We start from the raw sequence: 17,156 nt of genomic DNA, 5'->3' as shown, positions 1-17,156 counted from the left end.
GGGTCCAAAAAAGTACAGAGTAAAAGTAGTTTTCATTATAGTTAAGAACTATTAACAGCATGTCACGAAAATATTAAACTCTTTCAATATCTATATTTTAATTATGGGAGAGAGTCAAGGAGAGAAAATGAGGCAGAAGGTGAAAAGAAGAGGATAAGATAATGACACTCGTCCATGTAATTAAACATTTTAAATAGCTTGAGACTTTCTGAAGCTTTTAAACTACCGTAGAGTTAAAGGTCAGGAGAATCTGAAAAACGCAGGTTTGGTAATTATCTCTGGGCAAAATGAAAAGTGTGATGATGAATGGATTCTTCCTGGAGGATAATTGAAAGTGGGAGTTGGACATGGACTTGAAAATACAGGAGAAGGGACACATACAGAAAAAAATGAAAATCAAACCATAGTTTGGAAAACTATTAGAAATAAAAATGGCTGACAAAGCTAGTATATTTCATTGACTAAGATGTCAGGGATTGTTAAATGCCCTATTATTTTCTGTGCGGAGAAAAAATACTGCTATTTATAAGTGTAAGATGCAACTGATTGTAAGATGTATCCCAACGTCAGAGATGTAAAAATCTGGAAAAATGCTTGTCTAGAGTCAATGAAATATAGTGTCCTTGACATGAAGAGTTCATGCATGTTTATAAGTAAAACATACAAAGAACATGAAGGGACACAAAAAAGTATAAATGGCTAAAAAATATCTAAACACATTAGTAATTAAATAAGTGAAATTAAAACATTAAAATATTATTTCACCTATTAAATTAGCAAACACTGAAATAATATATAATACTTAGTGTTGATGGAGATTCTATAAGATGAGGATGTGCTCTCTACTCAGACAGCGAGAATGGAAATCTGGACAAACTTTATGGAGGAAAGTTTCACTTTTTCTTTCCATACATGATGTAAGAGACAACAGGGAGTGGGAGAGCCTTAAACATGCTGATGGTCTCTGCATCAGTCCTCCTCTTCCAGGAAATTATCCTTAGGAACAAATTAGAAGTTGGACAAAGATTTATACACAAAGACGTTCATTGTACTATTATTTAAAATAATCATTAGAGGGGCTGGCCCCGTGGCCGAGTGGTTAAGTTCGTGCGCTCCGCTGCAGGCGGCCCAGTGTTTCGTTAGTTCGAATCCTGGGCGCGGACATGGCACTGCTCATCAGACCACGCTGAGGCAGCGTCCCACATGCCACAACTAGAAGAACCCACAACGAAGAATACACAACTATGTACCGGGGGGCATTTGGGAGAAAAAGGAAAGAATAAAATCTTTAAAAAAAAAAATAATAATCATTAGAAATAATTTAAGTGTCAAAACTAGGGAAATGAGTAAGTAAATTATGATAGATTCATATTCTTGAGTATAATTCAGTTTACTAAGAGTTAAGGACATGGAAAAATATTTTTGATACACTGCAAGACCAAATAAATAGGATACAAAATTATTTGAAGAAAAAAATCTGTTGGGAATAAAACTGGATGAAAAGCTGCCTAAAATGTTAATAGCAGTTGCCTCTGTGTAATATTATTTTGTTTCTTTCCTTTTTTCTATGATTGTCAAAGTGTGTCTATTATCAATAAGTTATATTTTGGTAAGCAGAAAAAAAGTGAAAATCTGAGAAAAGAGAGACTAGACTATATTGTACTCTCATAAAAATAAACTTTAAAGGGTTTCTCATTTACGGAACATAGTGAAATATTTTCTGTTAGAAGAGTGTTGAGTATAAACAGTGTTTTGCCAAGTTTCATGTCTTGAAGATAGCAAAAGAGTGATCTAGTCATTGTGGAAACTCACTAAATTGTTCCTTTAACTGACATCGCCTTGTGAGAAGGAAACAATATTCCGCCAAGTTTACTGCTTTCTAAGGAATCTTAAGTAATAAATCCTTTGCTCTGATCAAAATGTCAACATATAGGCCAAGGATCTAAACTCGTGTTTTCATGGAGTTTGTTTAGGAAAAGAAAGTTCGACCCCCAGTTGGCTTGTTAATTAGGATCATTTCGTTAACAATGAATCTGTTGGCTTATGATGTGTGGATAACCTGGGAAGACTGGCCATTACTGAGAACACATTCCCTTCTCTTCCACCTAAAGTCATTGCCCTTTAAAGATGGATAATTAGAGCAACTTACTGTTAATTTTATTCCACAGGGATCCCCAGGGCCAGATGGATCAAAGGGACCCAGAGGACTTCAGGTAAGGAGGCTAAAACCAAATCTAAGTCTGGATAGAACCACCTATGGAGCTTTGAAAAATCCCCTTGCCCACTTGTACCCTCTATCAATTCAATCAGAATGTCTGGGTTTTGGAGCCATTCATCAATGTTTTTAAAGATTCCCAGGTGATTCCAATGTGCAACAAAAGTTTAGAAACCACTGCCCTAATGTTTCAAGTAACTAATTCAGGCTCCTTAAAGATAAGTACCAGCAGGTGAGTCTACTTAGTGAGTAGCTGAAGAGACAGAAGTTAAAAAATTAGAGTCTAGGAAGACGGATAAAGTCAAGCAGTGAAAAGCAAGATATAATTATTTTTGCATTGCTACTATAATATAGTTGGAAGAGCTACGCATTTTTCTAAATTACAGTATTTGTATTGTTCCATCCTTATAAGTAGTTAATACTCAATAACTTGCAATGATTCTTTAAGGCATTTATTTAAGTTAGACACATCCAATGGATTTCAGGAAATAATTTGGATCAGGTTTTTCCAGTCTGAGGACTTGCCTCATCTAAAATTGTAAGGGGGGGAGGGTGTGTATGTGTGAAGAGTTAATTTCAATATTTCAAAAAGTCTACCGAAAATTTATCTTTACCCAAGATTTCCTAGACAGCATCTAGTTAACCATCAACTCCTTTGCTTTGGCCTGGAGTTGTGCCGGGGCAGGGCAGTAACTCTGGTTATCACAGTGTCATTGGGAGCTCCAACTTTCAGTTATACATACCTTAGATATTAAAAAAAACATGTCATTTATTGAAATCTTTCAAAAAGGTCTAGCACAGGAAAGGTTGGAAACAGATTTAGAAAACAAACACCTCATTAATACATGTTTGCTCTCAGCTTAAGTGCTACTTTAGAAGCTGTGTATTTGACACACGGAATATTATCTTGTTACTTTTCTCAATTGCACGTAACCCCAACTTAACTCTGAGTTATAGAGTCTGACTTCTAACTCCAGGATCTCTAGGGACCCTAATGAATGATTCATTCCTGGATGGCCTTTTGTACACAGCACTAATTCTTGCTTTTCATCTTGGAGCAGGGCATTAGTGGACCTCCTGGGGATCCAGGCCTCAAGGGAATTCAAGGCAATAAGGTAATCATACCTTTGGTTCAAGACAGGCAGTGTACCTTTCCCCTCGTGAGGTATGGTAATGCGTGTTTTTATTATGCACAAGTCTTTGAGAACGTATTTTTGGAAATACGTAATAATCTGCAGGTGTATACACAAAATCATGCTCAAGTACATGCAGGAAGTCAGTAGCATAGATTTATCATTTATGACTATATTATTCAAAGGGCACTATTAAATATAAGCCATTATCAAGAATCTTTGCAGTGTTTCCTTCTTACTCCTGTCCTTTAGTCATTATATGGCTCATCAGAAACTGAAAAGTAGTAACAGTAACACAATTCAAATCATTACATTTCCCACACGGAATGTCGACTCAATATACAGTTTTTAAGAGAAGGATATTTATAGCTGTCATACCAGCAAAAATCATCAAGCCTTTTTTTTTTATTACAGGGGTGTAATCTCAACCATCAGTACCATGCTCATAACGTCCTTTCACAGATGACCAGGCAAGACAGATAGGGAGGGGTTAATGAGAGCCAAGCAGAACTGAAAGACGCTACAGCTGGGATCTTCAAAAGAACTAGTTATAAGACTGTCTTCCAATGAGATTGGCCATGAATTTGCTGAAAGTGAGCTTTTTAGTGCCTTTTTAACTCCTTTCAATGTTTAGTAAATTTCACGGATATAGTAAATATCCAATAAATGGTGTTGGGTTAGTGACTGGAAATCTGTGGAATTTGTGGCAGTAATAGCAGAAGATGGACACTAGATAAAGCCAATTTTTTAGGGTGCTATTCAGTTTAAGTTGTGGGGAGCAGTTGGACTACTTGAGTGTTCTTTTTCCAGAGAGAGGAAAGGGAGAGACAAGTATGGTATTTTTAATGAGATAATGACAATGTGTGACTTCCCAGGCCACTTTTAATTGGCAAATTAAAAAGGAATGGGCTTCTTAGCGGGAGTGTGCTTAAACTTCACCTGGGGAAATTGTCTTTTCCAGTCCTTACCTATGATTAATTCTTGCTGGAGGAAAGAAATGGCTCTTTTGAATACTGAGTAGTATAACCGACTGTAGGTAAAATACTGCAGCAAGAAAAAAAAATATTTTGACAGTCCACACTTATTTCTAGGGTTCTTGGGCTACCTAAGATGATAATTTTCACATGCTTGTGAAAAAGAGGCTTAAAATCAGGCACCGGGGTTGGGGCTTGCAATAGTGATAGAATTATAGAATGTTTGAGCCACAGAGGATATTAGAAATCATACTGGCTCAAAGTTTTCATCTTGGAAAATGAGAAATGAAGTGCAGAGATCAAATGGCTTGCCTGAGGGAGAGGCACAGCCAGGTTTGTCAGGTCTGGAGGGCATCTGTGCAGGTGCTGGGCGGGAACAGGGCATGCAGCTTTGGGAGATGGTTGGTGGCAGTCCCTAAAAAGGCGCCATCATTTGATCACTTCTCTTTAGGTTTTTCTTCTTAAATAAATTTATTTTAACAAAATTTAGCTTTTAATTCCAATGCTGCATTAATTATTAAAAAGAAATAATGAGTCAAGTGTTTTGGGGAGGTTGTAATTTTCTGACATAATATTTCATGCTTGACTTTCACAACATCATCATAAAAGGAGTCATTTTTTCAAAAGTGTTTGAAGCCGTCATCAATTTTTCAAGGGCCTCTCTTTAAAAAAATTGTAATAAAAGGTAAATAACATAAAATTACCACTTAGGATTTAATCACAAAATTCACTACCAGCTGAATACACAAAGTTCATTGCCAACTGAAAAGGTCAATTTCTCTAGCTTGTTGGGGGTTGTGTTAGGAGGGACTGAGGTGGGTGCACTCTTCTCTTTTAACTTCTAGTTATATTTCTGGGTTAAGGTCACAAAGTTAGTGCCCTCTTGACTCTTACTTTGAGACTATTACTAATTTCTACTTCTCTTTAGGTCTGTCAACCAGAGATGCATGTTACATTGATCATTAAGTATTTTTTTTTATTTTATACGTTTATCTGTCTTAAAAAGTCAGGTTTCAGGGAATGATTTCGTCTTGCATCCCAGAATGAATTCTAAATCTTAAAGACTTAATAAATGATTCTTTTCTTCAATCTGGAAATAATGTTATGTTTCATAGTGCCATTTCTTTTCATCCATTCCCATTTTATTACAAAACATTTTTTAAGAAATTGCTATGGCAATTTGTGCAAAAAAATCTCTAAAATCCAGTAATTCTGTATTTTCTAATGGGCACAGGGATGATTATTTATTTTGAAACTTCAATAATAGGTAACACTTATTTATTGTATATTTACTATGTACAGATACAATTCTAAATAGTCATTTAATGTAATGCCACCTTTTGAGGCATGATCTTTTCTTACCCCTGTGGTGTAGATTAGGCTACTAAGGCACAGAGAGTTTAAGCAGTGGGTCCAAGTCTACACAGCTGGTAAGGGACAGAGCCAGGACTCAAACCCAGCCAGTCTACTCTTAGCCGCCATATTATATTTATCTCCTTAGGAAAATTCCTGAATTTCCTGCATAGTTGACCTGAGATGAGTGCATTTCTTTTGGACAGTATGGGAATTGCATCTGTCCCCTCCTCTAGTGTGCTCTGGCTGGAAACAACAGTCTGTTGAGAGGTGCATTTCTACCTGGTTATAATGCTCATCTGAAAATGCAGAAGAAGAAGGAAGAGAGTCACTAGGGAGTAAGAAACCAGTAAGGTGCATTTTCAAATATTTTGTCTCTTACGAGACCTTAAAATAGAAACCTTTAGACTTGTACCATTTGCAAAGATTCCAGGGGAGTTTCTAGATGGGGCCTGCCTCTGTCTTTGCATTTATGAATGAATGATCTCTCTCATGAACTACAATCCCATTCTGTTGCTCTAGTAGTTGGATTTTCTTCATCAAAGGGTTTGCAGAAAAGGTGGTCAAAGAACAAAAGGAAAAAATAGCACACGATAAATCAAGGGAAAATGTGATTCTGGGGTGTTTCACAAATCATTTCTCTCATTAATATTTTCCACATGTAAAGGAGCTCCTTTTCTGCCCTAAATGACCTTGTTGCCTTAGAAACAAAATATAGACTCTTCTCAGAACGAAGCCTTGCCTCTGAGGCCACCTCAGCCTCTCCCCTACATGAGGGTCATACAGTGGCATTCATAAGAGAACATCCCATCAGTCTCTAAAGTCAATTAGGATTGCAATCATGCAAGTGCCCAAGAAGCCTTATCCCTAGGACCAAACTGGAAATGTAACCCAGGAGAGAGCACTGTGCTCTTTCTGAGTAAAAATGGAGTGCATAAGAACTCTTTGCTGACTTCCAAGGGCTATTGCGGTGGTTCAGGTTGCAGTCGTATCTGGCCATAGGATGGGCCCCCTAAGAACTAGCAAGAATGGCTCAAGATTGGCTGGCCTTTCAAATCGCAGAGAACAAGTTACCAAAATTAGTTTTGAACAAATAAACACAGTAGAATGCTGGGTGTGCCAAGCCCACATTAGGGAATTTTTGCCATTTCTGGATGTCTTCCTGAGATTATTTCTGAAGGGTATTTCCTTCTTAAATCTCATGGAAATCTGCTCTTTCCAAGACCCTCTTTGTGCTCCTGGGAGGAGGGACTGCCCACTGTGGCAGGAGCAGGATACAGTTTGTGACACAGAGAAGTATCCTAGCACTAGAACTTCAGTGCCAGGGCCAAAAGAGCACTAGGAATATCCCTGATGTGTTTCCCCAAGGCAAAGCACCACATGTTCATCCCAAACAACTGGAAAAACACCATGATATTATGTTATATATTAATGTATGTTAATAGACGAATTGCCTTGCTTCTTCTAACCTCTTCCATTGTTCTACTCTAGTATGTTCATATATTTCCTGCAGGGGTTTTTTCCCCCTTAGTGTTTTCTTCTTGTGCTGAACTCAAGTGTAAGAAGCTCAAAGTCCTTTTACATATGAGATTTGATCTTATTTTATGTTCAGTTTAGCTTCTGAGATGTTAAGAAAACCCATAGAGATATAGCAATGGTCTGGTCGACTTGAGTAAATGGATATGGTCAGGGCAAATAATCTCCAGCGAATCACATATCCATCCACCTGCCCAGAGTGAACAAAGGACCCAGGATGAAAGAATAAACAGAACCTATGTTCAACAGGAGTGAAGGCACATTAAACACTTAGACTGCTCCAAAGCTCTGCCCCACACCAGGATTCCTGGACACCCTACACTTCCTTATCCAACTCTGTCGAGCTTCCATCCCATTTTCTGAGGTTCCCAAGCACAGTAGATATTTTTCAAGTAGCTGATATTCTTAAGAAGAAAAGCATATAAGAGCTAAAAGTACATATCTCGAAATTAAAACTGTAAATTTAGTAAACATCCCCACACAACATCCTGTTTTCTTCAAAATGCTCTATGAAAAAAAGTCAGTTTTAGGGGCTGGCCCAGTGGCTCAGTGGTTAAGTTCACGTGTTCTGCTTCAGCAGCCTGGGGTTCGCAGGTTGGGATCCCAGGTGTGGACTTAGCACTGCTCGTCAAGCCATGCTGTGGCGGTGTCCCACGTAAAATAGAAGGTTGGCACAGATGTTAGCTCAGGGTGAATCTTCCTCACACACACACACAAAGTTTTAAGAAGAGGGCTGGCTGTCAACCTTTGACACAGCTGCTAGGAATGCATATGCAGACATTTTTGGTAGCTGGCAGAGTGCTAGTCAAGTTTCCTTTTAGCTTCCATATGTTATACCTTTAAACATTGCTAGCCTTCTTTCAGATCTGAACAACTGGCAGGAGAATTGGACAGATACATGCAAGTCCATCACTGTTTTTAAAAAAAATCTAAAGCAGAAGATCTAGTGACAACAGGTCACAACACCACTACCACATCTGAGAGATAAGTTACAACATGCACACTCGGTCACACACATTTAAGGTAAACAAGAAATAAATATTTGTTGACTGGCTGACTGACTGAATGAATGTGTGAAAGGTTTTAAATGGAATGAAATCAGACAGATCAAACAGGCAGGAGCCTAACTGTGCCTTAGTTTGTGAGTTTCGAGGTTATTTGGAAAACTTTGAGAGAGCAGTTTCAACAGAGAGGCTGGAGAGATGACAATGGATTGTAGAAGGAGTCAGAGAGAAGCATGCAATAGTCAGGAAGTTTGACCTTTCTTTCAAGTTATTTGGAAAATATAGAGAAACAGGCACAGTGTTGACATAGCCCATCAAAAGCTTCTTGTGCATTAAATAATCTAATGTGTTATTTATACTTCCACTTTCTTCTCAGAGTGGCATGAAGACTTGGGACTTAAATTTTTTTTTTTTACAGTTTCACATATACAACTGAGAGTCTCATGGTTTTTATAATGGCAATATTTTCACTAAAATGAAAAATCATTAGTGAAGATTTAACAGTTTTAAATTCTAAAATTAAAATTTAAATTCTAAAATTTAGCAGAATTTATACATTCTGGGGCCAGTCCGGTGGCATAATGGTTAAGTTTGTGTGCTCTGCTTTGGTGGCCTGTGGTTTGCAGGTTTGGATCCCAGGCATGGACCTACACACTGCTCATCAAGCTGTGCTATGGTCGTGTCCCACATAGAAAATAGAGGAAGAATGGCATAGATGATAGCTCAGGGATAATCTTCCTCAAGCAAAAAGAAGAAATTTGGCAACAGATATTAGCTCAGGGCCAATCTTCCTCACCAAAAAAAGAGAAAAAAACCCCTAGTTTTGGTCATTATTTAAATATTTGATTTGACTCCATATTAGCTTGGTAACTTTAGTAGGTCAGCCTATTAAACATACTAATATTTCAATCATGGTTTGGAAGTAGTTCAATACCACAAATATGAACAACTATGAAGGCTTTTAGACTTTCTCCTCAAACAAGCGAGTTATGTAGTTTTATTTCAGTACTCACACAACTCAAAATGCTAAAAATCTCCTGACATCATGACATTGCTTTCAACCACTAAAGTCATGATTTGTAATACGATATATTCCTTACAACTTGATGGGAAGTAAAGCAGGTGAAACATACGTTCCTAGTACAGAATAATTAATCAAAAAAACCTTTCTTAAATTCACAGCTCTCTTAGCAGAATGACTATATGTTTGACTCCATGTAAAGTATTTTAAGTATAGGATACTGGAACACGTTAGCTTTTCCAGTTGTCCAAAAGCAATAATGGGCCTTCTGATTCTCCTGCCAGGCTAACAACTCTGAACAAGGTCGTGACTACCCAGCGTATAGCAGCGCAAAGGGAAGAATCCCTTTACAATGTTAATTATAAATATCGGTTTAATGAAGAACCAGAGCCAAGCTGCCAAACCGTGTGAATGTTTTTCCTTCAAGGATGTCAAAGTCTAAATGCTATTTCTGCCCTGGGCCTAATTAAAGAGAAAGAATCATTAGTAATCCAGCAATTTTTGTTGTGGAAAGGGCTTTGACCTACATGCACATCTGCCCACCAGGGCTCTAAATGAGCTTATTAACTCATTTGACATGAGGCAACTGATAGTGACAACTTGAAGTGGCTGCCAGAACATGTGGGATGTCAGCCAATGGCTTCAAGGCAGATAATTTTCATTCCCAAATCTCTGATGCATGTGGTTCTCAGCAGATGGGGTATACTGCGTGTGTGTGTGTGTGTGTGTGTGCATGTGTGTGTGGGCGTCCCTGTCTGTATGCAAAGACAGCCAAGGTGAAAACTGATGGATCACGGAATTCAAAATACTGCCAACATTTCCCACAAAGGAGCTGAGTCTAACCCACATGCCCAGTCAAGCTGAGCACTAATGTAGAAGGGAATCAGTTGCTGCAATGTCTTCAGAGGGATGTCAGAATTTTTTTTAATAATGACATCAATGTCTTTAATTAATTCAAGTAAGTTACAATAGCAACATTACAATGGGGAAAATTAAGTTTATTCCAATGGTCAGGTTTTTTCTATCGTGGTAAAATATACATAGCATAACATTTATCATTTTAACCATTTGTAAGTGTACAATTCAGTGGTATTAAATACATTCACAATATTGTGTAACTGTCACCACTATCTAAACCCAAAACATTTTCATTATCCCAAAATAAACTTTGTACCCTTAAAAATAACTCTTCTCATTTCCTCCACCCCTGGTCTTCAAGGGTAAGTTTTTAAGAAATCTATCACCCTGTTATATGAACCCATCTTTTCTCATAAATTGATGTCCTTCTTCTCAGATTTATGGAGAGGGTTCACCCTGAATATTTTCTAGCAACTCATTTTGTGGTGGAGGAGTCCCAACAGTGTCCACCAGAGCTGTGATTTTCAAAAGCTCTCCTGATGGGCTTCTGAGTGGTCCCTTCTTTTAGGGAAAATGACACACTATTCCTTAGATTTCATTACATATGATGAAGTATGACTTTCCTATTAGATTGAACCATACTGAATCGCCATTTTCTGGGTTAAAAATGGTCTAATATTGTCAATTTCATGTGGTTTAACCCAATAGCAATCAAGAAAGTGAGTTGAGTTACTAAAATCTGGTACAATACTACAATTTTCATTACATGTCACCAATTCTTTGTTATTATGGAGTTTTTTCTTCTTTGGAAAGCGTGAGTGGGTAGAGTATGTAGACTGTGGTCTTTTCTCTTACCTAAGTGGAGGATATTTAAAAAAGATTCTAATTGGAGATTTGAATAATGGTGGCTCCAAACTTAGGGCAGTTGGTTAATAATGGGTTTATACGAAGAGTTACATTGTGTGATCACAATATTGCCAATTATAATTTATATTACCTTTACCACCATTCAGTGACAACACTGATCCAGGTAGGCTTTATGTGCCTGAAATGGCGTGTGATTCGGCTTGTAAAGTATATTTCCTCTTGGCTTATATTTTATTTTAGAATTCTTTGTCTTCATATGATGGATCTTTAACTATGGGTAGATTGTAACTGACTTTTGTTTTCCATCCTATAACCAAGATACAAATTTAGTCTGCAATCAAATGATTTTTGAAATACTTTAAGAAAAGAAATGAAAAGTCTCGACAATCAGTCTTGCATGGTGGATAGTGCACTGGCTCTAAACCAGACTACTGGGGTTCAACCCCTGTCCCGTATTGCATTAGCTCTGTGATTTGGGCAAGTTACTTTTCCTCCCCATGCCTCAGTTTTCTCATCCATGTGATGGGTTAACAATAGTACCTACGTCTTAGACGTGTTTTGACGATTATATGAGTTAGTATGTGTAAAGGACTTAGAACAGCATCTGTTACATAGTGAGTGCCATATGTGTTGGCGAGAATTAAGCAGTTAAGTATTTTGACAAAACCTTTTTTTTTATTAATGTAGAACAAGTCTAGCCTGATATGTTTTCTAAAAATAAGCCTCTTATTATATAACACTTCCTCTGAAACAAGACAAATTAGGTACCAAAAATAGAGCTTGATTTAGCAAGTATTTGATAAATATAAGTTTCCTGTCCCCTCCACCCACTTTTCCTTCTTTCTGAAAAAAGGGCCTTTCTTGACTTTTCTCTGAAGCCTTTGTATACAGTCACCACTTTATTGCGTTTCAGCTAAGAATGTATCTTGACCACATTTGAACCATTTTGCATCTACAAAATGCTCATACATCATTTTCTTCCATTTGGAAAATATGAGAATATTTGCCACAAGACTTAAAATATTAAAGTTGGTGCTACACATATCTTGGAAATGATCAAAAGAAGTTGCTAAAACATCTTTCTAATGTTAAGAAGAGACCAAAGTATGATTAAATTGGTCATAATTGTATTATTCAAGAAGAGATAAAGTTCTGTCTTCAAAAAATTCAATGAGTCTTGGACAACCATTTGTTACTTATTATCTTAGGAAAAGGCAGGATGTTGATTTTGGTTAGAGCCAGTGCCAGGAATAAGGAGGGTTTGGTTTCTCTAGCTGAACATTCCATACAGTGTAACCTTAGACCATCTATTGGGATTTCCTTACTCCTTCAGCTGAGAAAAAATGATTAATTGTGTCTGGGTAAATTTCTAGGAGAAACTGTGGAATAAGCACTTGATATCACTATGTAATTTGTGTACAGTTGTTCTTGGTTGAAAACCTAAGTAAATCAGAGGGAAGTCTAGAGGGGCAATTTCAAACCCCCAAGTCCCCCAGCCTAGACCAGGTTTTCTGTTTTGTTCACCTCCAGCAGCTAGCACAGTACCTACTTCCTAGTTGCTGCTCCGTACACGTTTGATGCGTGGTTGGTTAAGTGATATCAATTAGCTAAGCACTGAGAATGCAAAGCTGAGAAAAATCACATGATGTCCTCCCCGCAGTCTAGGGGGAGACAGATTAAAGCGTTTGGAAATGCAAAGTTGCAATTGTAATGAATGTTCAGAAAAAGTAGAAAATGATGCTATTGTGCCCTTAGAGTAGGAATTTCATCTGACCAGAAAGGCCCTCCCTGAAGCCATGCTGCTTAAAATAAGATCTGAAGATTAATAAGGATTAACTAGGAAAAGAGAGAGGTAAGTATATGTCAGTGTGTATAAAGTGTATGTCATATAAAGTATATGTCAGTGAGTATAAAGTGTACACACTATATAACAGTGTGTACAAAGATCCTGTGGCAGGAAGGAGCATGCCATGTACAAGGAACTGAACAAAGGCCAATGCTGCTAGGGTGGCTAATGAAGAAGCAACTGAAAATAGGTGGGACTGGAAAGGCTACAGGATCACACTATGCCAGGGTCACAAGCCTTGTAAGGAGCTCTGTCTTTACCCAAAAGCCTTGAAGGATTTTGGTCAGATTAAAATCAAAAGATTGCTCTGGCAGCAATGGGGGGAATAAACTGGACTATGCCAGAATGGATGCATATAGAATACTAAGGACTTTGTAGTAGTCTGAGCAAGAGATGAAAATAATTTGGTGTAGACTGTAGAGGCAAGGTCGAGGATCAGAGAGACAGATGGGTTTGAGAGATTTAGGAGGTATATTGGTAGGTGTCGGTGATGCATTGCATATGAGATGTAAGGGATGAGAGATGTCAAGAACTACTCCTAGATTCTGGCTTGACACATGGAGGGATGCCTTTCCCTGAGATAGAGAATGCTGGAAGATGATCAGGTCTGCAAGTGGAAGATTATGAGTTTATCTTTGGAAATGATGTGTTCCTTTTGAAATTCTCTTTTCCCTGACTTCTTTCACAATGTTTTTTGTCAGTTCCCATTTCTTTTTCTCAGCCACTGTCTTCCCCAGCTCCCCACAAGACGTCTTTGTGTTCTTCGCCCACCCTACTTAAATGTTGGTACTCTCCATGGTTCTGACCTGAGCCTCCAGCCTCTTTAATCACTCTAAACCTGCATTGTCCAATAGAGTAGCCACATGTAGCTATAGAGCACATGAAATGTAGCTAGTCCAAATTGAGATGTGCTGTAAGTCTTAAATACACAACGGATTTCAAGGATATAGCATTAAAAAATAAAATCATTAATAAGATTTTTATATTGGTTATATGTTGAAATGATATTTTGGATATACTGGACTAAGTATACTATTACTTTCTTAATATGGCTGCTAGGAAATTTAAAATCACATGTGTGGCTCACTGTATATTTCCACTGGACAGCACTGCCTGAGACAGTGACCCTATTGTTACTTCATTTCTGATCCCTTGTGCCCACAGAGCTGCTTTCTGTCCCCAGAACATTTCACATCATTTTCTGCCTCATACTCTTTCATTTTCCTGAACTTTTGTTCCTCTTCTTTCCTACCAGGTTAGATATGATATGTATTTCTTTGTTCAGAGCAAATATCTCCTCTACTGTATAAAACTTTCCCAATTCCTTAAGGTAGAATTAAGCATTTCTGCCTCATAGTCTTATATGCTCTGGTATCTTTATTGTAGCTAATTTACATGATTGTATTTTCTTTTATATTCATTTGTCTCTTTAGCTAGATTGTAAGTGTGTGCAAAGTGCAGGTGCAACCTGATTTACGTCTATAATTAAGTAACCGGGTACTCAGTACCAGGTTGTTGCTCAATGAAAGCCTGATAAATAACAAATGAATCTGCATGTATTAAACAGCTACCATGTGACTGTTTATGACTTACATGTTTTACGGACAATATCTCAAATCCTCTCAACAACTCTGTAAGATAGATATAATTCTGCATACAAAGATCTTGCAAATGCTCTGTTAGTAAATTATAGAGCCAGGATTCAACTAGACTGAATGATTCTAAAGCCATGCTTTTTTCTGTGGTTCTATGCATGCTAAAAAGTGGATTTAAAAGTAGAGATTATATTCCGATATCATAAAATGGAAAAAATACCTATTTCCTAGGATTGTTAGAAGATTAAATGAGATAATGTATATAGAGTATCAGGGCAGTACTTGGAAATAATAGATTTTATTAAATGTTGACTTCCTTCAATCTTGAAGCCCATAGCATAGGGGTCCTTAATTTCTGAGGAGGACTAAAGTGGTCAACCTAAATTCCTTGGTGCCTCTACACATGCTTACACTCACGTTCACACACATTCAAACTCATATGGAGGTCATGAAAAGCAGACTCCCTCTGGGGTCATCCACTTTAATCCAGTCCTCTTTGGATACACCTCTGATGGTTAAAGAAAGTCAAGCAGAGAAATAATAAGTAGTACTGGAGGCATTCAATCTGCGGGTGTGTTTGTGTTTGTTGGTAAGGGTTGGGGTAAGGCATCATAGCAGAAAAAGAACAAAGCCTGGAGTCTTAACAGGGCTATGTTGCCTTGGTGAATTCTCAGAAAACCACTTTGAGTAGAGTATTGTCTCTTCTCTTCTTATTCTGTCTTACCCAGTTGTGGTGTTTTACAGTCAGGACCACTTTCTTTACTACCTCGAGAATCTTTGAAGGAGAGGGAAAGGGGAATAGGGAAAGAGATTAACATTAATTGTGGGCCAATGCTGGTCTGCAGGTCCTATGTCGAGATACTAGGCTCCTGAGAAATAAATTTAAGCAGGTGCAGTGAGAAGATATGTTGCCAGAGGGCTGTGTTCAGGTAAGGGAAAGCGATCTCTCTGTAAGCTTTAGGTCCCTGTAATTCCCCTGAAAAAGCAATATAAGAAATCTCTCAGTTGCTGTTGGTACTTGACCAAGGCTAAATGGAGCTCATGGGCTCATGGATAACATCGTTGCTTCTCCTCTTGATTCTCCTGGTTCACACATTTCAAGGTAACAACACATCCAATGCCTTGCCCATCGTCAGAGGAAACTTTCTCACCTGACTGTGCTCTTGTTTGTTTTAGATCAAATATACAGATAAATATTAAGTAAGGAAGAGCTTCCACTACTAAAAAAACCCCTCAAATTCTCCTTCACATATATGATTTAAAAGTTTTCTGATCTATTACAGAACCAAGGCTACATATAAAAGGGACAGGAAATGAATAGAATAAGTGAACTTAGAGCCTTATTATATTATTATTATTATAATGGTATATTTTATCTCTCAAAACTAGTCATTATTTTAAAAAAGATTTTATTTTTCCTTTTTCTCCCAAAGCCCCCTGGTACAAAGTTGTGTACTTTTAGTTGTGGGTCCTTCTAGTTATGGCATGTGGGATGCCGCCTCAGCATGGCTTGATGAGTGATGCCATGTCTGCACCCGTGATTCAAACCAGTGAAACCCTGGGCTGCCGAAGCAGAGCACGCAAACTTAACCACTGGGCCATGGGGCTAGCCCCTTAAACTAGTCCTTTGAGTTTAGGGACTATGTCTTAATTCTCTGTATTTAATTCGCTACCCTCCACATAGCAAGTACTTCATGCTCATTGGCTGAGTGATGGAAACAGTCAACCATATGCAGTATAAGTGACAAGGAGATTCCGACTTGAGTGGAGAAAATAGGAAGTAAGAAAAAGTTCTTTGAAGTGAAAATTTGGAACCTGTAGGAAACTGAATATTCTTTAGCATGTAAATCAAACTTTGAGATTAAGGAAACTTCGAATTTAGGGAGAACTTTTATGTCTGACAATATATAGAGAGAAATTCCATAGCCAAGAATATGTGAAAAATTAGAATGGCAGTTACCTGGCTGCTCCAGAAAATATCATCTGTGTAGAAAAATGAGTACAATTTTGAATTTTAAAGGCAAAAATTCAAGTTGCTTTATCTGCCAGATAGACTTGTACTCAAAACGATAAACAGAAATTACTTTTAAATTCAGTCCACTCAAATGCCAAAGCATCATAAACTAAACTGATTCTGAGACAAATTTTCTCTATTTTGATTCATATTGAGCCTGGAAATGTCCTTTGGGAAGGTGACTTGACTCTGACTCTTCTTCTTGTCTCTTCTCTTTCCTCTTTGCAATTGGCTAAAGTCAACAGACTTCTTTAAAGTAATGCCTCTACCATATTAATAGAACATTGCTCTAGTTGCTAAGCTTATCATTCAAAATCACAAGTCTCTGAGTTGAACTGAGGCTTTAACATTAGTTAAATTGAACATTAGTTAGAAAATTTCTTTGTTCCTCTCAATCTGGGAGAAGGTTAGTCTCAACTTCCTGTGCCGTTTTACCTTCGGTTAGTACAAGGATGAAGAGATAAATCTTTAAGTTGAATGAAATTTTAAATAGCAAGTATTCGTTAATTCAAACGCAAGAGTATTCAGAAATCTTCCTTAACGTAAATTAAAGATATATGTATGTATATAACAAAAATAGAAGGAAGTGCACCAAAAAGTAAGAGTAGTTATAGATGGATAATTAAAAAATTTCTTTGTACATATGCTTTTCAATATATGACACATTTTCTACAATGGGGATACATTATTTTGATAAACAGAAAATATTAGCATTATAAAAAAAGAAATTATAATCAATA

At 37.5% G+C, this 17,156-nt stretch overlaps 1 protein-coding gene across 7 annotated transcripts in view; it reads left to right on the top strand.

Moving 5' to 3' along the window:
• COL28A1 (collagen type XXVIII alpha 1 chain) overlaps positions 1–17,156 on the top strand; it is a 179,014-nt gene that overhangs the window by 25,305 nt on the left and 136,553 nt on the right. For all 7 annotated transcript variants that reach the window (XM_070264503.1, XM_014739197.3, XM_070264504.1 and 4 more), the window contains 2 exons: positions 2,169–2,213; positions 3,277–3,330. In XM_070264503.1, coding sequence (XP_070120604.1) covers positions 2,169–2,213; positions 3,277–3,330 — 99 coding nt within the window. The remainder of the gene's footprint in view (positions 1–2,168; positions 2,214–3,276; positions 3,331–17,156) is intronic.

This window comes from Equus caballus, chromosome 4 (genome assembly GCF_041296265.1).
Source record: "Equus caballus isolate H_3958 breed thoroughbred chromosome 4, TB-T2T, whole genome shotgun sequence".
Classification (NCBI taxonomy): Eukaryota; Metazoa; Chordata; class Mammalia; order Perissodactyla; family Equidae; genus Equus; species Equus caballus.
Note: the sequence above shows the minus strand (reverse complement) of the source record. Positions and strands in the feature narration are given on the sequence as shown.